This window comes from Ranitomeya variabilis, chromosome 7 (genome assembly GCF_051348905.1).
Source record: "Ranitomeya variabilis isolate aRanVar5 chromosome 7, aRanVar5.hap1, whole genome shotgun sequence".
In the NCBI taxonomy this organism is placed as follows: Eukaryota; Metazoa; Chordata; class Amphibia; order Anura; family Dendrobatidae; genus Ranitomeya; species Ranitomeya variabilis.
Window position 1 is genome coordinate 95,643,863 of NC_135238.1, and position 24,849 is coordinate 95,668,711.

General features: G+C 44.1%; 1 protein-coding gene across 5 annotated transcripts in view; it reads left to right on the forward strand.

Annotated features, from left to right (window-relative positions):
• GLS (glutaminase) overlaps positions 1–24,849 on the forward strand; it is a 746,320-nt gene that overhangs the window by 319,653 nt on the left and 401,818 nt on the right. For all 5 annotated transcript variants that reach the window (XR_013218256.1, XM_077275591.1, XM_077275592.1 and 2 more), the window contains exon 8: positions 9,516–9,548. Coding sequence is in view for 4 of the 5 variants with exons in the window: in XM_077275591.1 (XP_077131706.1) it covers positions 9,516–9,548 (33 nt within the window). In the remaining variant the exon portion in view is untranslated. The remainder of the gene's footprint in view (positions 1–9,515; positions 9,549–24,849) is intronic.

A 24,849-nucleotide genomic window follows, 5' to 3' on the forward strand; every position in this document is an offset into this window, starting at 1 on the left:
TTCATAGTTTTGATGCCTTCAGTGTGAATTTACAATTTTCATAGTCATGAAAATACAGAAAAACCTTTAAATGAGAAGGCGTGTCCAAAACTTTGGTCTGTACTGATATATATATATATATATATATATATATATATATACATATATACATGCAAGTTTAGGGTCACCCAGACAATTTTGTAATTTCCATGAAAAGTCATCATACTTTTATTAATCAAATGAGTTGCCAAATGAATTGAAAATCTAGTCCAGACATTGACAAGGTTCGGAAGAAAGAATTTTATTTGAAATAATAATTTTCTCCTTCAAACTTTGCTTTCGTCAAAGAATGATCCCTTTGCAGCAATTACAGCTTTGCAGACCTTTGGCATTCTAGCAGTTACTTTGCTGAGGTAATCTGGAGAAATTTCACCTCATTCTTCCAGAAGCCCTCCCACAAGTTGGTTTGGCTTGATGGGCATTTTTTGTGTACCATACAGTCAAGCTGCTCCCACAACCACTCAATGGGGTTGAGATCTGGTGACTGCGCTGGCCACTCCATTAGGCTGGTTTCATACTTGCGTATGGGAGGGCTGCGGATGGCAGCGTATTTCCTCCATGAAACCATGCCTACGCTCCGCCTACTTCTCCTTGCGTCCTGCGTACCTATCTTTTTCATTGGGTACACAGGCCATGCGAATGTATGCAGATGCCTCCATATGCGCCATTTTGACGCTGCACCGACCGCAACAAAATGCTTGGTGACGTCCGGCACTCTCTTTAGTAGCTCCAGAAGTGGATTAGCGATACGGGTGAAATTCTTCATGAACCTCCAGTAGTACCCAGTCAGGCCCAGAAAGGCCCGGACATCCTTCACTGTCTTCGGGGTAGGCCAGTCCTGTACTGCCGCTATCTTCTCACGGTCTCCTTCAGCCGATAGAACGTGTCCCAGGTGTCAGAGTGGGAGATATGAGCGACACTCGCCGATACTAATTCCTGGAAAGACAGGATCTGGAGAGAGCCGCAGACTCCCAGGAATGCAGAGCCAGCAAGACTGGCTCCAGGCCTGAGAGGACCTGAATCACCTGACTGCAAGTGGGCGTGGCCTAAGCTCCGGGGAACTAGAAGGTGAAGGAAAACTCCTAGAAAGACAACTAAGAAGCAAAGCTACCAAGGGGTAAAGATAGAGACAAAAACAGATCAGGCCGGGGTCAGAGCACAGGATAGCGTAACAGTACCAAGGGACTAGACAGAAAGGATAGTAGGGGCCAAGCCGAGGTCAATAACGAACGGACAGAGAAAGTACAAATAGGGAATCCAATAAGCAATATCCAGAGAACAGACCGAGTCAGAAAGCCAAGAGATCAAACAAACTAGCACACAGCACACTCAGGGGTCAACACACTTAGCCAAGGGCGGAAGTATAACTGACAAAGGAATCTCCCAGAAGGAGACTTATATAAAGTCCACCCAGGACCAATGTGAGGCTACAGGAGTTAACCCTAAAAGAACCAAACCAGTCAAACCGTGACAGTACCCCCTTCTCAACGGGGGGCCACTGGACCCCCAGGCTTACCAGGATACCTGGAATGAAAAGCACGAATCAAGCGATCTGCATGTACCGAGCGGGCAGCAACCCAGGACCTGTCCTCAGGCCCATACCCCTTCCAGTGAACCAGATACTGTACCGACCGCCGCACCAACCTGGAATCCACGATGTGACCAATTTCATATTCCATGTGTCCCTCCACCAAGACAGGGGGCGCAGCAGACCCAGACTCCCCCCGAACTGGCACAAAAGGTTTCAGTAGGGATTTATGGAAGACATTAGGGATCTTGAATGAGACTGGTAAACACAACCTGTAAGCAACTGGATTGACCTTTTCTACAATCTTGTATGGACCAATGAACTTAGGGCCCAATTTAGCTGAAGGAACCTTCAGCTTAATGTTTCGCGTGGAAAGCCAAACTTCGTCCCCAACCCGAAACACCGGACCTGGGGTTCTTTTCCTGTCAGCAAAAAATTTATATCTCCCTTGAGACCTGGAGATATTCCGCTGGACCTCTGCCCATGTATTTTTCAGACTCTGAACAGAACCCTCAGCCCCAGGACATCCAGAATCCATACGAGAAAACTCGCCGAAATGTGGATTAAAACCATAATTAATCATGAAAGGAGACATACCGGTAGCTTGGCTCACACGACTATTGAAAGCGAACTCCGCCAATGGCAGTACATAACACCAGTCATTCTGCCTAGCGGAAATCAGACATCTGAGGATTTGTTCCAAAGACTGATTAGTGCGTTCTGTCTGACCATTGCTCTCAGGGTGGTATGCAGATGAAAAAGACAGAGAAATTCCCAATTTTTTACAGAAGGCACGCCAAAACTTAGCCACAAACTGCACCCCACGATCAGACACCACATTCAGGGGTACCCCATGCAACCGGACCACATGCTGCACAAACAATCCGGATAAAGTCTCAGCAGAAGGTAACGCGGTCAAAGGAACAAAATGAGCCTGCTTCGAGAACCTGTCCACCACTACCCATACCACAGTATTGCCCCTAGACAGGGGAAGATTGGTAATAAAGTCCATGGACAAGTGAGTCCATGGCCTTTCAGGAACTGCCAAGGGCATCAGTTCCCCGGCCGTCCGACCGTGAGAGTTTTTGGAACGAGTGCAGACCCCACAACCAGAAATGAATTTTTTAACATCCGAACTTAGAGTAGGCCACCAAAAAGTCTTAGCTATCGCTAGGCGTATGGCTGAAATACCAGGATGAGCTGTAAGCTTGGACTCGTGAAACTCCTGCAGGAGTTTAAGTCGAAGCTGGAGCGGGATAAACAACTTACCCCGCGGCTTGGCAGCAGGAGCCAGAGATTGAGCCCCCTCAATCTCTTGTTCCAACTCAGACGAAACCCCTGCCAACACTACCCCAGGGCGAAGAATGGAGGACGGTGGCTCAGGTGGAGACACCGAATGAAAACTACGAGACAAGGCATCAGCCTTGATATTTTTTGACCCAGGTCGAAACGTTATGGTAAACTGAAAACGAGAGAAAAAAAGTGACCAACGGGCCTGTCTGGGCGTAAGTCTTTTGGCAGATTCAATATAAGATAAATTTTTATGATCGGTAATTACAGTGACCGAATGTTTGGCCCCCTCCAAAAAGTGCCTCCACTCTTCAAACGCCAGCTTCACCGCAAGAAGCTCTCTGTTGCCTACATCATAATTCCTTTCAGCAGCAGAGAACTTCCTGGAAAAAAACCCACATGGCCTGAGGTTGGTCAGAGTGACGGACCCTTGAGACAACACAGCACCCACCCCCACCTCAGAGGCGTCCACCTCCACAATAAAAGGTTTGGACGGATCTGGCTGTATCAAAACCGGGGCGGTAGTAAAGCATTTTTTAAGAGCAGCAAAGGCCTCCTCAGCAGATGAGGACCAATTTTTTACATCCGCACCCTTACGTGTTAAATCTGTGAGAGGTTTGACCACCTGCGAAAACCCCCGAATAAATTTACGGTAATAATTGGCGAACCCCAAGAAACGCTGAAGCCCCTTAAGATCTCGGGGTTGTACCCAATCGGCAATGGCCTGCACCTTCTTGGGGTCCATACGAAAACCCTCACATGACACAATTAACCCCAAAAAAGATAATTCTTGAACAAAAAACAAACATTTCTCTAATTTAGCAAACAGATGATTTTCCCTAAGTCTTTGGAGGACGGTTCGTACATGAATCAGATGAGACTGACTGTCAGATGAGTATATCAGAATATCATCCAAGTAAATCACAACAAAACGACCAATAAGATCAGCAAACACAACATTGATGAAATTCTGAAATATAGCGGGGGCGTTGGTAAGACCAAATGGCATGACTAAATTTTCAAAAAGTCCCTCGGACGTGAGGAACGCAGTCTTCCATTCATCCCCCTCCCGGACTCTTATCAAGTTATATGCTCCCCGAAGATCCAGTTTGGAGAACCATTTAGCCCCCGAAAGTTGGTTACATAAATCAGGAATCAACAGGAGAGGATATGTATTCCGAACCGTTATTTTATTAAGTTCTCGAAAGTCGAGACAGGGACGTAAACCGCCATCTTTCTTTTTTACAAAAAAGAACCCTGCAGCTATAGGTGAGACAGAAGGACGTATATGTCCCTTACGAAGACTTTCAGCAATGTAATTTTTCATAGCCAAGCGTTCAGGGCCAGACAAATTAAACAGACGGGCTTTAGGTAGTTTAGCCCCTGGCACTAATTCGATGGCACAATCAAAAGGTCTATGTGGCGGTAACGTCTCAGCCTCGCTTTCAGAGAACACATCTTCGAAGTCTATCAGGTACTCCGGAATACCCTCCAGCTCGACAGACGACACAGACACAGATTTGACAGGTTTAACCAACAATGCAGATTTAGAACACAAGTTAGAACAATTAGACCCCCACTGAACAATCTCCCCCGTTTTCCAATTAATAACTGGATTATGACGTTGAAGCCAGGGCATACCCAACACTAAGCCTGCTGGCAGATTGTCCAGAACAAAACAACTTAATTTCTCTTCGTGAGCAGCACCCACTCTGAGCGAAAACAAATCAGACATAAAGAGAATTCCCTCTTTTGTGAGGGGGGAGGAGTCAATGGCCACCACTTTGATTGGAGATTTGAGCCTAACTGTCCCTATCTTGCAACGTGTGACCAATTGGGAGTCAATCAGATTGATAGATGAGCCGCAGTCCACAAATGCTGTCGAAAAAGAAGAACAACCATCCACTAATAGTTCCACATGAAGCAACACCTTAGAAAATGAGGACAAATGTACCTGTGGGTCTGAGTAGTCTCCTCGATAACTACCCAGACCTAGTCGTTTCCCGCCGACCGGGTCGATGATGGGCAAGAAGGACACTCCTTCTTCCAATGTCCAGCTTCACCACAGTAAAAACATAACTGCTTTTCCCGCCGGCGTTTTCTCTCTTTTTCTTTTAAGCTGAGGGCACCTACTTCCATAGGCTCAGAAACAGTCTCTTTTCCACTGAGAAATAACGGAGTCTCCACCTGCATCGCCCCTCTGGCCCGCAACCTGCGGTCCATCCGGACGGCCTGAGTCATGGCATCCTCGAGGGTGTTTGGTGGAGGGTGTAACGCCAGGGCATCTTGTAGCCGCTCGGACAAGCCTCTACGAAAAAGTCCTCGGAGAGCGGCATCGTTCCAAGAAACCTCCGCGGCCCAGCGGCGGAACTCCGTACAAAACCACTCGGCCGAGTGCTTCCCCTGACAGACATTCATCACCATATCCTCTGCCAATCGCACACGGTCAGGCTCATCATATATATGCCCGAGGGCCTCAAAGAACGCATTCACTGACATTCTCTCAGGAGCGGTGGGAGGAAGGGAAAATGCCCAAGCCTGAGGGGACCCCCTTAACAAGGACATGACGACCCCTACCCTCTGACTTTCATCCCCAGAGGACCGTGGTCTCAAATTGAAAAAAAGTTTACAACCCTCTTTGAAAACCCTGAACTCCTTCTTATTTCCAGAGAAAAAGTCAGGCAATTTAACAGGGGGTTCTGGAGACACCAGCACAACGTCACTCGCCATAGCCCCCTGAACACCAGAAGACAATGCTCCCTGCACAGTCTCAGTGACCTGCTGCTGAGAACGAGCCAGGGCCTGCTGCTCCAGGGTTAAGGCCTGAAACATCTGACTCAGTTTTTTCATCTGCTCAGATAAAGACTGTATGGGATCCATAACCCTCAAATCAATACACGCCCAAAACTGCAGAAACACAGAAATAACTTAGTGGTCAGTTATAATGTCAGAGTGGGAGATATGAGCGACACTCACCGATACTAATTCCTGGAAAGACAGGATCTGGAGAGAGCCGCAGACTCCCAGGAATGCAGAGCCAGCAAGACTGGCTCCAGGCCTGAGAGGACCTGAATCACCTGACTGCAAGTGGGCGTGGCCTAAGCTCCAGGGAACTAGAAGGTGAAGGAAAACTCCTAGAAAGACAACTAAGAAGCAAAGCTACCAAGGGGTAAAGATAGAGACAAAAACAGATCAGGCCGGGGTCAGAGCACAGGATAGCGTAACAGTACCAAGGGACTAGACAGAAAGGATAGTAGGGGCCAAGCCGAGGTCAATAACGAACGGACAGAGAAAGTACAAATAGGGAATCCAATAAGCAATATCCAGAGAACAGACCGAGTCAGAAAGCCAAGAGATCAAACAAACTAGCACACAGCACACTCAGGGGTCAACACACTTAGCCAAGGGCGGAAGTATAACTGACAAAGGAATCTCCCAGAAGGAGACTTATATAAAGTCCACCCAGGACCAATGTGAGGCTACAGGAGTTAACCCTAAAAGAACCAAACCAGACAAACCGTGACACCAGGTATTCGATCTGCTTATGGAAGAGATGACATTTTTGAGGCTTCACCTTCAGTCCGCTCTTCTGTGGACGACTTAACACTTGCTCCAGCCGCCGGAGGTGTTCTTCAAACGTGGTTGCATAGACGTCCAGGTAGATAAGCGGGCCTTCAAAGTTCAGGTCCCCCAGACACCTTTCCATCAATCGCTGGAATGTCATAGGAGCGTTAGTCAGGCCAAATGACATCCGGTTAAATTCAAACAATCCCATGAGCAGTATGAATGCTGTCTTCGGCCAGTCATGTTCGGCATGGGCACCTGCCAGTATCCACTGGCCAGATCCAGGGACGAGAAATACTTCGCCTTTCTCAAGGCTGAGAGTGACTCTTCAGTTCTGGGTAAAGGATAGAAGTCCTGCACCATGCAAGCATTCAGCCACATATATTCGACACAAAAACGCAGGGTCCCGTCATTCCTCCGAACTAGGACAATGGGAGCTGCCCATGGGCTCTGGCTCTCCCAGCATGTGTGCCAACATTTCTTTCACTTCTTTGTACATTTGAGGCGGTATCTGTCGGTACCTCTCCCGGATCGGTGCTGCACTTCCTGTGGGTATCTCATGGGTTATGGCTGTAGTGCACCTGAAGTCATCCTGATAACGTTCCAGTACAGCTTCTACGTGTTGCACCTGCTGCGGTTAGAGTCCTGTCAATTTGGACTGCATTTGCTCCAGAATTCGGCGCCCCTCCTTTGTGCTTCCAGGCGGATGCTCCGGGGTCAGGGTTATGGCTACAATCCATGGGTCTCCCTGTTTCACTGCCAACTGGACGGCCTCCGGTGGTATCAATTTTTCTGGCATTCCCAGCACCTGTGCTACTTCACTCTTGGGTGGAAGAGTCAAATCTTCCTCCCTCAGGTTGATGCATCGCACCACAACGTTACCATCGTGGATGACGGCTAATGTCCAAGCAATGAGGAGTCCCAAAGGTACCTTGTCCAATAGGGCTGGTTCTATCTGGACTTCCATTCCTTCGAGGGGCATTCAAGCTCGTACGGGCAATGTGAACACAGTCTGGCCAGGCGGAAGGACAAGTTGAGCAGCTGCAGGGACTAACTCTTTTTCGAGCACTTTTACTCCACTCGACGTTTCTTTTTCCTGGGTGACCTAGGTTCCCCCCTCGTATAGGATATCCACGTACTCCGAACAAATTGTACAACAACTTTTTCTGGTCCAATTTCTCCTGTTACCCTTGGGAAAATACAAATCTGGGGGCTAAAAAATAATTTTTGTGGAAAATAAAAAAGGATTTTTTATTTTCACGGCTCTGCGTTATAAACTGTAGTGAAACACTTGGGGGTTCAAAGCTCTCACAACACATCTAGATAAGTTCCTTAGGGGGTCTACTTTCCAAAATGGTGTCACTTGTGGGGGGTTTCAATGTTTAGGCACATCAGTGGCTCTCCAAACGCAACATGGCGTCCCATCTCAATTCCAGTCAATTTTGCATTGAAAAGTCAAACGGCGCTCCTTCCCTTCCGAGCTCTCCCATGCACCCAAACAGTGGTTTACCCCCACATATGGGTTATCGGCGTACTCAGGACAAATTGCACAACATCTTTTGGGGTCCAATTCCTACTCTTACCCTTGGGAAAATAAAAAATTGGGGGCGAAAAGATCATTTTTGTGAAAAAATGATTTTTTATTTTTTCGGCTCTGCATTATAAACTTCTGTGAAGCACTTGGTTAGTCAAAGTGCTCACCACACATCTAGATAAGTTCCTTAGGGGGTCTAATTTCCAAAATGGTGTCACTTGTGGGGTTTTTTTAATGTTTAGGCACATCAGGGGCTCTCCAAACGCAACATGGCGTCCCATCTTAATTCCTGTCAATTTTGCAATGAAAAGTCAAATTGCGCTCCTTCCCTTCCGAGCTCTACCATGCACCCAAACAGTGGTTTACCCCCAACATATGGGGTATCGGCGTACTCAGGACAAATTGTACAACAACTTTTGGGGTCAGTTTTCTCCTGTTACCCTTGGTAAAATAAAACAAATTGGAGCTGAAGTGAATTTTTTGTGAAAAAAAGTTAAATGTTCATTTTTTTTTTAAACATTCCAAAAATTCCTGTGAAACACCTGAAGGGTTAATAAACTTCTTTAATGTGATTTTGAGCACCTTGAGGGGGGCAGTTTTAAGAATGGTGTCACACTTGGGTATTTTCTATCATATATACCCCTCAAAATGACTTCAAATGTGATGTGGTCCCTAACAAAAAAAATGGTGTAAAAATGAGAAATCGCTGGTCAACTTTTAACCCTTTTTTGGTTCCAAAATTGTGCTGATGTAAAGTAGACATGTGGGAAATGTTACTTATTAAGTATTTTGTGTGACATATCTCTGTGATTTAAGGGCATAAAAATGCAAAGTTGGAAAATTGCAAAATTTTCAAACGTTTTGCCAAAGTTCCGTTTTTTTTTCACAATAATAATAATAGTAATATCAAATAAATTTTACCACTATCTTGAAGCCCAATATGTCACGAGAAAACAATGTCAGAATCACCGGGATCCGTTGAAGCGTTCCAAAGTTATAACCTCATAAAGGGACAGTGGTCAGAATTGTAAAAATTGGCCCGGTCATTAACGTGCAAACCACCCTTGGGGCTTAAGGGGTTAAACAACAACCACAAGATGGATTTAATCAGCCCAGGTATTATTTTAATCAGTATAACGTCGCCGACCTGACACTGTCTGTTGTTTACAGAGTACAGTCCTGCTGACAGGTTCGTTTTAATGTATATGTGGGCCTTTACTTCTTGCTGCGATTTTTTTGACAAACCCTTTTTTTATTTCATTATATTTTTTTTTATATATCTTATTTTTATATGCAAACTGCTGCTCTATGTATTAAATCGAACATAGCAGAGAGTGTGTCAGTCTCTGAGTGTTAAACACATAGAAAGTGAAATTTATGAAGCTAAATTTGCCAAAATAAAAAAAAATCCCCCCCATGGAAAACCATTCTCATTATTGTAGAAGTTTATGATGCATTAACAATCAATGAAATGATGTTGAAATGTTTAGATATTGAAATGTAAGCTGTTAATGCACACTGTAGATTGCTACAAGTTAACAAACTTTTTATTTTTTGCAGCAAGCGGCAAGTAACGCTGAAAAATTTGATTATGTAAGTATCAAACTTTTTCTTCTACAGATGTTATTTTTCCCTTTTCAATCTTATATTTGCATTTTATATAGCACTAAACCAGTCTGACCCACTGTCCCCACTATGGTAGTATGTAGAGCTATGTTATGTTTTCTAATCCAATTTACCTGGCAAATATACAAAAAGTGACATCAAATATAAAAATAGCTACATTTAAAACAGTTTTTTTTTGTTTTTGTTTGGGGGGGGTGCTGTGAAATGAAAATGAATGAAAACAAAGCAACAAATATTATGTAGTTTCCTTAGAATAGGTCATCAATATCAGACTGGTGAAGTCGAACACTTTTCTCCTCTATTGATCAGCTACCAGCTCCAACATTGATTGAATGCACATAATATTCATATTATAAGAACTGATCTGCAGTTCACAGGAGCATCTGAAGAACAGGATATCATGGTTGGGGTCATCAATCATTGATGTCACCAGAATAGACTTTGCTGACCTCGGCACTACTCTTAGGTGATACACTAGTGAGTCTTTTCAATGCCATCTTTAAGTTTCCTAAATTTGTCATTTTGACACTCTGACTATTCCATGCAAACATAGATTGCCCAGATTAATACAATTATGCTTTATAGGAATCTTGTAGCAAAGTCACTCACATTACCTTCCATCAACTTGTCCAAATGTGACCAAAAACATCTACCGTATATACTCGAGTATAAGCTGACCCGAGTATAAGCCGCCCCCCCTAATTTTGCCACAAAAAACTGGGAAAACTTATTGACTCGAGTATAAGCCTAGGGTGGAAAATGCAGCAGCTACCGGTGAATTGCAAAAATAAAAATAGATGCTCCATACCATTCATTATTGCCCCATAGATGCTCCATATAAAGCTGTGCCATATATAATGCTCCATACCATTGATTATTGCCCCATATATTATCTATATATTGCTGTGCCATATAGAATGCTCTGTACCGTTCATTATGGCCCCATAGATGCTCCATATAAAGCTGTGCCCCATATACAATGCTCTGCACTGTTCATTATGGCCCTATAGATGCTCCATATAAAGCTGTGCCATATATGCTCTGCACCGTTCAGTTTGGCCCCATAGATGCTCCTTATTAAGCTGTGCCCTATATGCTCTGCACCGTTCAGTTTGGCCCCATAGATGCTCATTATAAAGCTGTGCACTATATGCTCTGCACTGTTCAGTTTGGCCCCATAGATGCTCCACATAAATCTGTGCCATATATAACGCTGCTGCTGCAATAAAAAAAACAAAACACATACTCACCTCTCTTGCTTGCAGCTCCCCAGCGTCCGGTCCCGGCGTCTCTCCGCACTGACTGATCAGGCAGAGGGCGCCGCGCACACTATATGCGTCATCGCGCCCTCTGACCTGAACAGTCAGAGCGGAGAGACGCCGGGAAGACAGAGCGGCGCCCGGCGTGTGGATCGTGGACAGGTAAATATGCGATACTTACCTGCTCCCGGCTTCCCGCTCCTTCCCCCGGACAGCTGGGCTCTTCCTCTATCAGCGGTCACCGGCACCGCTGATTAGAGAAATGAATATTAATTTCTCTAATGAGCGGTCCCACGTGACCGCTGTACAGGGGAAGAGCTGCGGCACCCGAAGACAGTGTGACGGGCAGGGGGAGCGTCAGGATCGCCGGGACTAGGTAAGTATGCCTCAGCGCCCTCTCCCCCGCACCCGCCGACCCTGCCACAGACCGTGACTCGAGTATAAGCCGAGAGGGGCACTTTCAGCCCAAAAATTTGGGCTGAAAATCTCGGCTTATACTCGAGTATATACGGTAAATAGAGATTTTAGATTTTGTTGTATGTTATGTGAATGTCCCTCAGTTCCTCCTACACTTCTAAGTATACTCAAAGGTTAAAGGGGTTTTCCACTACATCTTTACTAAAGATTAATTGGCCCAGGAGGGGTGAAAAAAAAAAAATAAAAAAAAATAATAAAAAAAAAAAAAAATATATATATATATATATATATATATATATATATATATATATACGTATATATATTGTATGTAAAGCGCTGTGGAATTAATGGTGCTATATAAATGAGTAAAATACATAAATATATATGTAGACACAAACACTGGTAAGGTTAATATTAGCTCCACAATAACAAGAGGAACTACTAGCTGCCACCACCAATAGTTTATGCAGGATGATTGGACACCCGTTACAGGTAGCGTATGGCTTCAGAAGTGAGGTTTACAGAGCAAGAGGAACAGATCTACTGAACTATATGTATTTAATACAGAAAGGTAGGCAGTGTGTATAAAGAATATACAATGATGTTACAAAATGAGAACGAAACAATACTTTATATACAGTTACATAAAGTAAAAGGTAATGATGAAAGATTAGTAATAAACATGATGTTGGAGGAATTGCTCTTATCTTTATGTAGGGAAGAGCCCCAATCAGGACAATGGAACACTCTCACAGAGAACTGTGTCTTCCAGAAATGAACAATGACATAAACTCCAACTCTGATTAATTTTACTTTTAGAGATGAATTTACTATAAAGATGAAAGATGGCATGGATAGCATCATCCTTCTGATCAATATTAAGTTGAAGGCGTTAGCATTACCTTTCGGTGATGTGGGTGAATGCATTATGTTTGCTACGATGCTGAAAATGTATCTTCCATAAATATCAGATTGATGCAAACCCCAATATTCATCACTGACCACTGGCTCCAAAAAGTCTTAGAAGAGTTCTTAGAACAGAGGAAGCTCTTGCCTCAGAAGTATACTTTTCTTTCTCTGAATTGTTGTGAATTCCGCTCTTGGGCTCCCTCCGGTGGTTGTAAGTGGCACTTTTGTGAGTTCTGCTCTTGGGCTTCCTCCCGTGGTTTTGAGTGGAACTGCTGCTCCTTGGATTTAGCAGTCAGCAGCTGCTTCCACTGATCGTCTTTCTGGCTCGGCTACTTATCCTGGCTCTATCCTTCAGCCAGTTCCAGTTGGCAATGGTTCCTGGTTTGATTCACATCTCTCTTGGATTTCCCTGATATTCTGACCAGTTCAGCAAAGATAAGTCCTTGCTTTGTTCTTTTGCTGTCCACTTGTTGTGGACTTAATCTTTCAGCACATTCTATGTTTTTTTCTAGTCCAGCTTGTCAATATGGATTTATTCAGTTAAGCGTTATAAATCATGATCGCGTACCGCATGGCCGACCCCGCACAGGGATCGGGTCGGGTTTCATGAGACGCCGACTTTGCCAAAAGTCGGCGACTTATGAAAATGAACGACCCGTTTCGCTCAACCCTAGTGAAGAGCCTTCAGAAATTTTTGGGCTTTGCAAATTTTTATCGCCGTTTCATTGCCAACTTTTCCAGTGTGGTTAAGCCCCTGACAGATTTGACGAAGAAAGGCGCTGATGTGACGAATTGGTCCTCTGCGGCGGTTGAGGCCTTTCAGGAGCTTAAACGCCGATTTACTTCTGCCCCTGTGTTGCGTCAGCCGGATGTTTCTCTTCCTTTTCAGGTTGAGGTTGACGCTTCAGAGATTGGGGCAGGGGCCGTTTTGTCTCAGAGGAATTCTGATGGTTCTTTGATGAAACCGTGTGCCTTTTTTTCCAGAAAGTTTTCGCTTGCGGAGCGCAATTATGACGTTGGCAATCGGGAGTTGTTGGCTATGAAGTGGGCATTTGAGGAGTGGCGACATTGACTTGAGGGAGCCAAGCACCGCGTTGTGGTCTTGACCGATCATAAGAATCTGATTTACCTCGAGTCGGCCAAGCGGCTGAACCCTAGACAGGCTCGATGGTCCCTGTTTTTCTCCCGTTTTGATTTTGTGGTCTCGTATCTTCCGGGATCTAAGAATGTTAAGGCTGATGCCCTCTCTAGGAGTTTTTTGCCTGATTCTCCTGGAGTCCTTGAGCCGGTTGGCATTCTTAAGGAAGGGGTGATTCTTTCTGCCATCTCCCCTGATTTGCGGCGGGTGCTTCAGGAATTTCAGGCTGATAAACCTGACCGCTGTCCAGTGGGGAAGCTGTTTGTTCCTGATAGATGGACTAGTAAGGTAATTTCTGAGGTTCATTGTTCAGTGTTGGCTGGTCATCCTGGGATTTTTGGTACCAGAGATTTGGTTGCTAGGTCCTTTTGGTGGCCTTCCTTGTCGCGGGATGTGCGTTCTTTTGTGCAGTCCTGTGGGACTTGTGCCCGGGCCAAGCCTTGCTGTTCCCGCGCTAGTGGGTTGCTTTTGCCTTTGCCGGTCCCTGAGAGGCCCTGGACCCATATTTCCATGGATTTTATTTCGGATCTTCCTGTTTCCCAGATGATGTCTGTTATCTGGGTGGTTTGTGACCGGTTCTCTAAAATGGTCCATTTGGTAACTTTGCCTAAGTTGCCTTCCTCCTCTGATTTGGTTCCATTGTTTTTTCAGCATGTGGTTCGTTTGCATGGCATTCCGGAGAATATTGTGTCTGACAGAGGTTCCCAGTTTGTTTCTAGGTTTTGGCGGGCCTTTGGTGCTAGGATGGGCATTGATTTGTCTTTTTCTTCGGCGTTCCATCCTCAGACAAATGGCCAAACTGAGCGAACTAATCAGACCTTGGAAACCTATTTGAGATGCTTTGTGTCTGCTGATCAGGATGATTGGGTGGCTTTCTTTCCATTGGCCGAGTTTGCCCTTAATAATCGGGCTAGTTCGGCTACTTTGGTTTCGCCTTTCTTTTGTAATTTTTGTTTTCATCCTCGTTTTTCTTCGGGGCAGGTTGAGCCTTCTGATTGTCCTGGTGTAGATTCTGTGGTGGACAGGTTACAGCAGATTTGTACTCATGTGGTAGACAATTTGACGTTGTCTGAGGAAAAGGCTCAACGTTTTGCTAACCGCCGTCTTTGTGTTGGTCCCCGGCTTCGGGTGGGGGATTTAGTCTGGTTATCTTCTCGTCATGTTCCTATGAAGGTTTCTTCCCCTAAGTTCAAGCCTCGGTTTATTGGTCCTTATAAGATTTCTGAGATTATCAATCCGGTGTCTTTTCGTTTGGCCCTTCCAGCCTCTTTTGCCATCCATAATGTTTTCCATAGATCTTTGTTGCGGAGATATGTGGTGCCCGTTGTTCCCTCGGTTGATCCTCCTGCCCCGGTGTTGGTTGAGGGGGAGTTGGAATATGTGGTGGAGAAAATTTTGGATTCTCGTTTTTTGAGGCGGAGGCTTCAGTATCTTGTCAAGTGGAAGGGTTATGGCCAGGAGGATAATTCTTGGGTTGTTGCCTCCGATGTCCATGCCGCCGATTTGGTTCGTGCCTTTCACTTTGCTCGCCCTGATCGGCCTGGGGGCTCTGGTGAGGGTTTGGTGACCCCTCCTCAAGGGGGGGTACTGTTGTGAATTCCGCTCTTGGGCTCCCTCCGGTGGTTGTAAGTGGCACTTTTGTGACAGGAAAATAGAACAAATAACGCAGCACTCACCGGCACCGTGGTCAGCAGTCTTCTTTATTGCAACATGAGAAAATGTACAGCTTCACGGCACGGGGGAGTCTCCAAGGTGAGGAGTGTGAGAGGCGGGACGACGGCCGTTTCACGCTGAACAATAGCGCTTCTACGGGTCCATCACTTTTGTGAGTTCTGCTCTTGGGCTCCCTCCGGTGGTTTTGAGTGGAACTGCTGCTCCTTGGATTTAGCAGTCAGCAGCTGCTTCGACTGATCGTCTTTCTGGCTCGGCTATTTATCCTGGCTCTATCCTTCAACCAGTGCCAGTTGGCAATGGTTCCTGGTTTGATTCACATCTCTCTTGGATTTCCCTGATATTCTGACCAGTTCAGCAAAGATAAGTCCTTGCTTTGTTCTTTTGCTGTCCACTTGTTGTGGACTTAATCTTTCAGCACATTCTATGTTTTTTCTAGTCCAGCTTGTCAGTATGGATTTATTCAGTTAAGCTGGAGGCTCTGGGAAGCAGATTTACCCTCCACACCTTTAGTCAGGTGTGGAGATTTTTGTAAACTCTGTGGTGGATTTTTCTAGTTTTTAATACTGACCGCACAGTATTCTGTCCTGTTCTATCTATCTAGCTAGAGTGGCCTCCTTTTGCTACATCCTGGTTTCATTTTGTGTATGTCATTTCCCTCTCCACTCACAGTCAATATTTGTGGGGGGCTGTCTGTCCTTTGGGAATTTTCTCTGAGGCAAGATAGCTTTCCAGTTTCTATCTTTAGGGATAGTTAGTCCTCTGGCTGTGACAAGGTGTCTAGGGAGTGACAGGAACATCCCACGGCTACTTCTAGTGTTGTGTTAAGCTCAGGAACTGCGGTCAGTACAGGTACCACCTCCTCCAGAGCATGTCCCATGTTGCTCCTAAACCACCAGTTCATAACACTGAATATACAAATCCTAGGCTTAGTGTCTAGTTCCTAGAGCAGATCTTGTTTTGCAAATATTTGTTCACTAAAGGAGTTCCTACTTCAATGGAGGATGAAGTATTAGCTCTCTCACACTTCCCCAGTTAAAATTAGTTTCTTACTTCCCCAGTTATAATTTAATCTCGTGTGTTCAATGTGAAGGTGATATGTCTCCTCTCTAGAGATGCCTTTATGGATTCTTATTCTACAACAATGACCTCCACTTAGGATACATCAGAGCTTGCCAAGCAGTGGGGTACTAGCTAGTTGTTGGCGAGACACAGCAAAGAAGGCAATTTTCATAGCGGTGTTAATATTCTACACAGGCCTTTCTATAGATGCAGCAATAGTTTACAATAAGTTTGGAATGAATCAACTGAGTTGCTAAGGTAATCTTTTATTGGGTTCCAGTGACAAAAGAAGGAAACATTAGAGATATTTTCAATTTCAGTATGGATTTTAACTACAAATTGAAAGGCTCAGACATCATCTCCGTCTGGTGAGACCTGGGTCTTGATCAGTCTGATGAGGTTCCAAGAGAAAAAGTTTGAGAAGCACAGTCGATGCAGTAAAGATCTGATGTAGCAGAGTTGGAACAGCAGAGTTGATGACATGAAGACCAGAAGAAGAGCCGTGGCAACTTGGAGCAACTTAAAGGAGAGAGATAGAGATGTGACTAAACACAAGAAATGAGTGATGCAGCTCTCAGCCCTGGATCCTGTATAGGTTAGTCCAAAGTGTGTTACAGAGAAGAGAAAGGGTATTTGGCATGGAACTTTATGAACAAATCTGAAGCATTAATGTCCTTTTAACAAACCCAACTGTTCCCTTGATTGTATCCATTAGAGTAAATCAAGTAGAACAGCTTCTCAAAGACTTCTTGCCGTCTATGATTTGATTAATGTCACGGCGGTAACTGTCACAGCTTCCCTGCGCCATGCTACTCGCTGCATTCACCGCTCTGCTTTTCCTCATGTCAGGCTGATTCGCGCTGACTCCTTATGCAGCACTTTTAACTCTGGTGCATATCCCTGATATCTCCTCATGGCTAGGGGAGGATGCCGCCAGATCCTGCAGGAATTTAACTTTGATGTGTCCTGCATAGTTTGGATTACACAGGTAATCACCAACCAGCAAATGCTATATCAGGCAGCGCCACATGCCTGAGCTTAGGTTATAGTGTAATTTGTCTCTATCTTCCTGCCAAGGTGTACCTCTGTTTAATCCCTTCTGTGTTCGACCCGGCTTGTCTATTCATCTGCTCTGATCTCTCCCCTTTTGACCCCTGCTTTGTGTACCCATGCAACCTATCCCGACTCTTGACCATCTGGCTATGTTTCTCTCTCTCTCACCCTCTACCTTGCATACCTGCTCTTACTCATGGGTCAGCTGCTGCAGATCCGGACGTTGCGCTGAAGTGGCACCTGGTAGCTATTCTGCAACTCAAGTTTATCTTCACAATCAAAGGTGCTAGTGAAGACAAGGTAGCCACTCACGCCCTTTTAGGTTGAGCCCGATCAGTGGCTCAGTGGGTCCACACCCACATGCATTTCAGTAAGCTTAGGCGATGGACTGTGCTGACAGTATGGGATCTAAAGACCTCAAGTCTCCTAAGTATGAGGAGGTTCATTGGCTATGTGAGTGTAAAGACCACCTGATGTACGCACTTAATGTGATGGCCACTCAGCTGCAGGATTTGTCAACCTCTGTATCCACACTATCCTGTGCCTCAATCATAACAGTCCCTCATTCCTCAGTATTGTCATCTTCTCCTGGGAAGCCACCTGGAGTTCCAGTGTTTGGTAGAGCATCTAAGCTTTAGCTTTCACTTCTGTCCCACTTTGAGAAAGCTGACACTTCATAAACCAGTGCCAGATCCACTTCACTCTCCACGTTTATCTTTTTCCTTCTGACCAGACCAATATTGCCTTCTTGGTTTCTATGCTATCTGGACGATCCCTGGTTTGAGCAAATCCCATTTGAGAGCACGATGATCCCAAGACTTGTGACTCTGGAAGTTTCTTATAGATGTTGCAGGCAGTTTGAGGAAACTGGTCTTACCTCATCTTCCACCTTGTCCCTGCTGACTCTACCCGTTGCTCAGTATGCTTTATTCTTCCGCACCCTGGTGGCGGAGCTGGCCTGGAACGAAGAGGCCCCTGTGCTGACCTTCTGGCAGGGTATGTCCAGTTGAATTAAGGATAAGTTGGTAGACACCTTGCTACTAAGTTTAATCTCCAAGTAGTAAAAGATAATTTGAACCACTGCGCTACCCAAGATCAAAAAAACAAAAACTTACTTACTTGTTAAGAAGTCAGTTTTTGTATATATGAGCCACCTATTCCTTTAGGAGAGAGGTTGAACCTGATTGTAGTATGTTACTGAAAGGAATATCATAGAGTCAGTGAAATTGATATTAACAAGATCGTGCGGGTAGATAATCACGAATATTGTATATACACACTTACTTATTGTGTGAGGCTGTATGTGCTACACTTAAGGTGTTCCTATGTGGATTCTGATGTTAGTCCTTCCACAGGTTTAGAGAATAATTCTGAAGGAAAATAGTAGATTGTATATTATAGAACATAGATATCCTAACAGACCTCCACCTTGTGTTAATAATGATATCGATTCAGATCACTTACTGCTTATGTTAAGCTCTGATGGCTGCACCTGGAGTGCTTACTTGCCGCAGTCTGGTGAACCGATACTGAGAGGGATAAGGTGGTAATGTGAACAATCTGTCCTAGAACTTTTAGAACTAGCAGTGCCAATAGAATAAAGCTATCCGTTCACTCACCATATACTTTCTGGAGTAAGCGCTTATCCTGATGTGCCTGTAATATTTGTAGCGCTGATTCCGTCCGGCAATTGGTGGTGCAGGCAGTGCCAGGGGTTCCTGAAGAGTCGCGTGCTAGTGGGAGCGCGGGAGAGCACCAGCGCCTCGCGTGCCCCGGCCGGAAGCAACGCTGAGGACGCGGTGACGAATTGGGGGCGGAGCTGATGTGACGTCACACAGAGTAAGGACGGGTGCGCGATGGAGACAAGCTGCCTACGCGTTTCGAGGGTTAACTTCCCTCTTCGTCAGGGCTATGTCTCCATTATAGGGACCCGTCTTTAAATAGCCGCCTGATTACTAATTGAGCGCCCTTTGGAACCCCTAATTGATAATTGGCACAATAATTTAAGCTAATTGCCCACATTTAGTGGTCCCTGATTATCAAGCAACATAATAGTTTGAACTATAGTTGCCGGATTACATCTATTGCCGTCAATTCAGAGCTACATGATAGAATAGTGAAAGAGACTTGGGGCTCTGTATAATAAAAACGATAAATATCCCTACATATACCATTAGATAATTTAGTAATAATAAAAACATCTTTTATTAATTTATAGATTAAAAACTACTACGCTTGGGATAATGTAAATTAAATATAGAGTTAATATTAATCTTTTAAAAGCAAACCAGAAATATATAAAAATATAAAAATAACCGGATATCACGTCTGTGCAATTCCCTATATTTATTAAAAACCTAGAGGGATTAGCAAGATTTTAATATGGATAAAAAAAATGTTTGTAATCATAACGATATATACTAATGTAAATGACTTAAGAAAAAATGGTGGATAAAACGATATTATGATGTATAACTAAAAATACATAATAGTAATAATCTCCAATCACTCAACCTGCTTACATATCTCCGCTAATGTGTGTAATGAGGTTATAGGGGGGGGGTAGGGTTCTTAAAAAGCATATAGTTCTATTTCTTGATTTAAGCCAGACTGTCTAAGGTGAATATCCACCTGGACTCCACCCGGGACATGGCTTTTATATAGTCCCCCCCTCGAGAATTGCGTGGGACCACCTGGATGCCCCAAAAAGAAATTCCACAGATGGAGTGATTATGTTGTTCCGAAAAATGTCAGGATAATGGATGTCCTATGAACCCCTTACTAATGTTATTAAGATGTTCATTAATCCTATCCATCAGTCTTCTTTTTGTACGGCCTACATAGATCTTTCCACACGGGCATTTTAGTATATAAATGACCCCTGTGGTTTGACAAGTAATATAGTCATTGATGAGATATTCATTCATTTCATTGGCGTCCTTGAAGCTGGTGCGAATCTCTTTTTTAATAGAAACTCGTCTACAGCATGTGCATTTGCCACATGGCATGAAACCTTGTTGTTTTACTTTGGGATCAGTTAGACATGTTTGTTTTTTGTTATTAGGATTTTTTGTGGGAATTACAGATTTCGTAGTTGGTGCAAGTAAGAGTCGTAGATTTTGTGCTTTTGTATAAACAAACTTAGGTTTTGAAGGTAACAGATTGCCAATACACTTGTCCCCTTCAGAATGGGCCAGTGCTTGTGAATTATGTTTTTAAAACGTCTGTGACCTGAATGAAATTGCGTTATTATTGGGACTTGCCCTATTTGTTCGTGTATAGTAGGGGGATTGCAGGTAATTGTGGTTTTGTGGATTAAGGAGTCCCTTGGTATAGTTTCTACTTCTGTTCTTGTTTTGTTTAGAGTGGATATATCATAACCTTTTTCCTCAAATTGTGCTACCAAGTGGTCACTTTCCTTACGATAATCCTCAACTTCTGTACAGTTTCTTCTAATCCTCAAGAATTGGCTTTTTGGAATATTAGAAAGCCAAACTGGCAAGTGGCAACTGCTAATATGAATGTAGCTGTTTGAGTCCACTTGTTTGTGGAAGCCCTTAGTAATTAATTTGTTCTGTTCTACACAAATTGTTAGGTCCAAAAAGTTTACGCTGGTATAACTAATGGTAGGCGTACACTCCAGGCCATAATTATTGGAGTTGAGACTGGAAATAAAAATTTGTAGGTCTATTAGTGAACCATTCCAAATAAAAAGGATGTCATCTATAAAGCGGTGCCAGATTTGTAGGCCTTTCCGGAGATGACTGTCCTTGTAGATGAACTCGAGCTCCCACTTGCCTACATAAAATTTTGCGAAGCTGGGCGCAAACCGCGTACCCATAGCTGTCCCGTGTGTTTGCAGGTAATACTGTTTTTCATATAGGAAGTAGTTATGCTTTAGAATGAACTCAATACCCTCAATTATGAATTGAATTTGTGTGTTCTTGTAGGTGCCTAGATTATTAAGAAAAAATTCTGCTGATTGACAACCCTTTAGTGGGTCAATTACAGTATAAAGGGACTTGATGTCCAGAGTTCCTAGGATGAAGCCACTTTTCCATTCTATTGTTTCCAGAATTTGTAAAGTGTGTGTGGTGTCCTTTAAATACGCAGGTAGTAGTGGCATGCACTTCTGTAGGTGAGTGTCCACGTACCTGGATAGGTTAGCTGTTAAACAGTTTATACCCGATATGATGGGTCTTCCTGGTGGGTTATCTGTACTCTTATGTATTTTTGGAATATGGTAAAATATGGCTGTAGAGGGGGTTCTCTTTATGAACTGGTATTCTTTTTTATTTAAGACACCTAAAGTTTTCCCTTTTATAGCCAATGTATTAAGCTCTTTCATAAATTTTGATGTGGGATCAAATGTCATTTTTTTATATGTAACTGTGTCGCCCAACAGGTTTAGGGATTCGTTGTGGTATTTCATATAATCCAATACGACAATCCCACCCCCCTTATCTGCCGGGCGGATTATAATGTTGTTGTTCTCCTGTAATTGGATGATAGCATTCCTTTCGCTAGGGTTTAAGTTATGTGGAGCGTATTTGGAATTCTTTTTGTACATTTTTTTGATATCTGTTGTTACCATAGTTTCGAAGGCCCGAAATGAGTTGGAGTACTCATTAAGGTGATTGAACATGGATGGACAAGCTAAGTGGGTGTGAACATACTCCATGGGTAGCTGATTCAGAGTAGAAATAGCAGTACCTGGGTTATCATTGCTCTTTTTGAGGAAGTATTTTTTAAGAGCTAGGTTCTGTAAAAAAAAATTTACGCTTATATATAGGTTGAAGGGTTTGGCTTTAGCTGTTGGTGCGAACTTTAAACCTTTATGTAGGAGTGTTTGTTCATTCTGTGTCAATATATATGAGCTAAGGTTGAAGATTTTTTGGGTACTAGTAGTTGTTTGTTTACTTATTTTCTTTTGGGAGAGTGACCCTCCTCTCTTACCTCTTTTGGTCTTGCGCCTAGTGTCCGAAAAAAATCCTTATTTGTGCTAGTATTTGGTCTGGGTCTTAATGTTTTTTTGTTTCTATTATTAATGGTGTTACTATGGGTGCCATTTGTGGATTTGGCGGTTGAGTTCCCATAATTATTACCTTGTACTTTTTTGTTAATTGGATTCGATTGTTTGGTAAAGAATGTCCGCACTTGTTTTTGCCTAATGGGTTCTACCCTATGTGGAGGTTGACTGGTACTCGTGGGGGTAGAGACTTCCCAACTTTCATTATTAGCTGGTTCTTCACCACGTAAGGATAGCTGGGCATATCTGTTAGAGGTAGCAATATTTATCGGTTCTCGACCCAATGGATCCTGCCCTATTGTGGTCCGTATGTTATTATGGGAGTCATTAATAGTCTCTCCCTCCCTTATGGATGTAGTAGACTGGGTTCTCCCATTAGTGCGAACTGATACCGGGGTATATTGTGTGGAATTGGAGTATGTGGAGAAGATCATGGAGGCATCCATAGAATTATGTGCTGGAGTCAAGTTATATTCATCGAGGGTGACATAGTTCCTCGAGTTGGAAGCGGGTGTCCCAGGTTCATTGAGTATTGTTGTTTTAGGAGTGTTGTCTATGGGAATATTGTCCCTTGCAAATTTCCTTAATTTTTTAGAAATTATTTCTTTTTCTTTCTCCTTCAGTCTACACATGATGTTAGCAGTGAGATCCTGGATACCATCCAGATGATTGAAATTATTCAATTGCTCAAATGAAATACTTATTAAATCGCTTGTTTTTTTGAGGTTAGACTTACGTTTATTAATAATAAATTGTAAAACCTGGTTGGAAAATTGCAAAAATAGATTGTCCCATTCATGCTGGATGTCGGGGTCACCGAAGTCTCCAGCTAGTGTTTTGTAGATCACCAAACCCATAGATCTCTCATCTCATTAATTAGTTGTTTTTCCAATGATTTTAATAGGCTTCTAGCTTGGTCAAGCTGATTGGTTGTGTCCCTATGGTGTACAAACTGTTTTTGGATGAATGTACGTCTGAATTCCCTATCCTTTCTTAAGGCATCAATGGCCATGGTGAGGCTGCCAAAGTGTACTAGCACAGATACGAGTAAAAAAGGTTATAAAGAATATGTACACTGGCGCCTAATCACCTTTTTGGAAGTGCATTAGAACAGCAAGGTGGCTTGTTGTTGAAGGGAAATAGAGGAAAAAAAAATCTTTAAATCATCAGCATAGCGAGTGTGAGCGAGCTGAGTGTGACCTGAGCGTTAGTGTGGACGGCGGTAAGTGTGACTTGTGACTCAGTGAAGAGGTATTTGGAAGGCCTTTAACAAATACCTGTGTGAATTTGTGTGAGTTGTTGAATTGGGAGTAGCTATATTCACAAGGGGTTAACTTAGGGTGGGCGGTCATAATCAAGGGTTTATAAGGGGCAGCTGTTTGGGGCTCAAGTCCTTTTTGGAAGTGCATTAGAACAGCAAGGTGGCTTGTTGTTGAAGGGAAATAGAGGAAAAAAAAAATAAAAATCTTTAAATCTTCAGCATAGCGAGTGTGAGCGAGCTGAGTGTGGACCGCGGTAAGTGTGACTTGTGACTCAGTGACTTTGGAATCAGGGAGTTTCCAAGGGAGGAATTGCTGTTCCAAGTGTTAATTAATACTTTGTATTTATTTTTATTTAACGTTTCTGTCTGTTGCAATCCCCATTAGGAAATGTGCTCCACAATTGTTAATGCCATCCAGTGCACATCTTGCCACATGTATGCAGTCCTTGATCAGCCGGTCGAGGGTGCATACTGCTGTGCGAGATGTGAGCACGTTGTGCATTTGGAAACCCAGATACTGGATCTAAATGTGCAGCTGGCAACACTGAGATCCATAAACAATATGGAGAGGAGTCTTCTGCTTACAGAGCAGACGCTCAATGGGATAGATGAGGAGGGGGATGGTAGGATGGAGCTGCAGGACAGTGAGGCAGTTAGCTGGGTGACAGTTAGGAAGCGGGGTAGAGGGAAGAGTGCCAGGGAGGCTAGTCCTGATCTTTCACACCCCAATAAGTTTGCTAAGTTGGCAGCTGAGGGGGGTGCCAGTACAGGGGTAGCACTGCTGCAGCCAGGCATGTCCTCTGAATGCCGGAGGAGTGACTGCTCCAGTAAGGAGGGAAATAGGAGAGCAGGGCAGGCCAGACAGGTGCTGGTAGTGGGGGACTCAATTATTAGGGGAACAGATAGGGCAATCTGTCACAAAGACAGGGATCGTCGAACGGTGTGCTGCCTACCTGGCGCTCGAGTCCGACACATCGCTGATCGGGTGGACAGATTACTGGGAGGGGCTGGTGAGGACCCAGCGGTCATGGTGCACATTGGCACAAATGACAAAGTTAGAGGTAGGTGGAAGGTCCTTAAAGATGATTTCAGGGAATTAGGCTGCAAGCTGAAAGCAAGGACCTCCAACGTGGTATTTTCTGAAATACTGCCTGTACCACGTGCCACGCCAGAGCGGCAACGGGAGATTAGGGAGGTTAATAAGTGTCTCAAGAATTGGTGTAGGAAGGAGGGGTTTGGGTTCCTGCAGAACTGGGCCGACTTCTCAGTTGGCTACAGGCTCTACGCTAGGGATGGGCTGCACCTCAATGGGGAAGGTGCAGCTGTGCTGGGGGAGAAAATGGTTAGAAGGTTGGAGGAGTGTTTAAACTAGGGAATGGGGGGGAGGGTATTCATTTTATAGGTGGGGAAGATAGTGCAGATAGAGACCTGGGCACAAATAAGGAAGTTGGGGGTGGCGGAGGCATGGG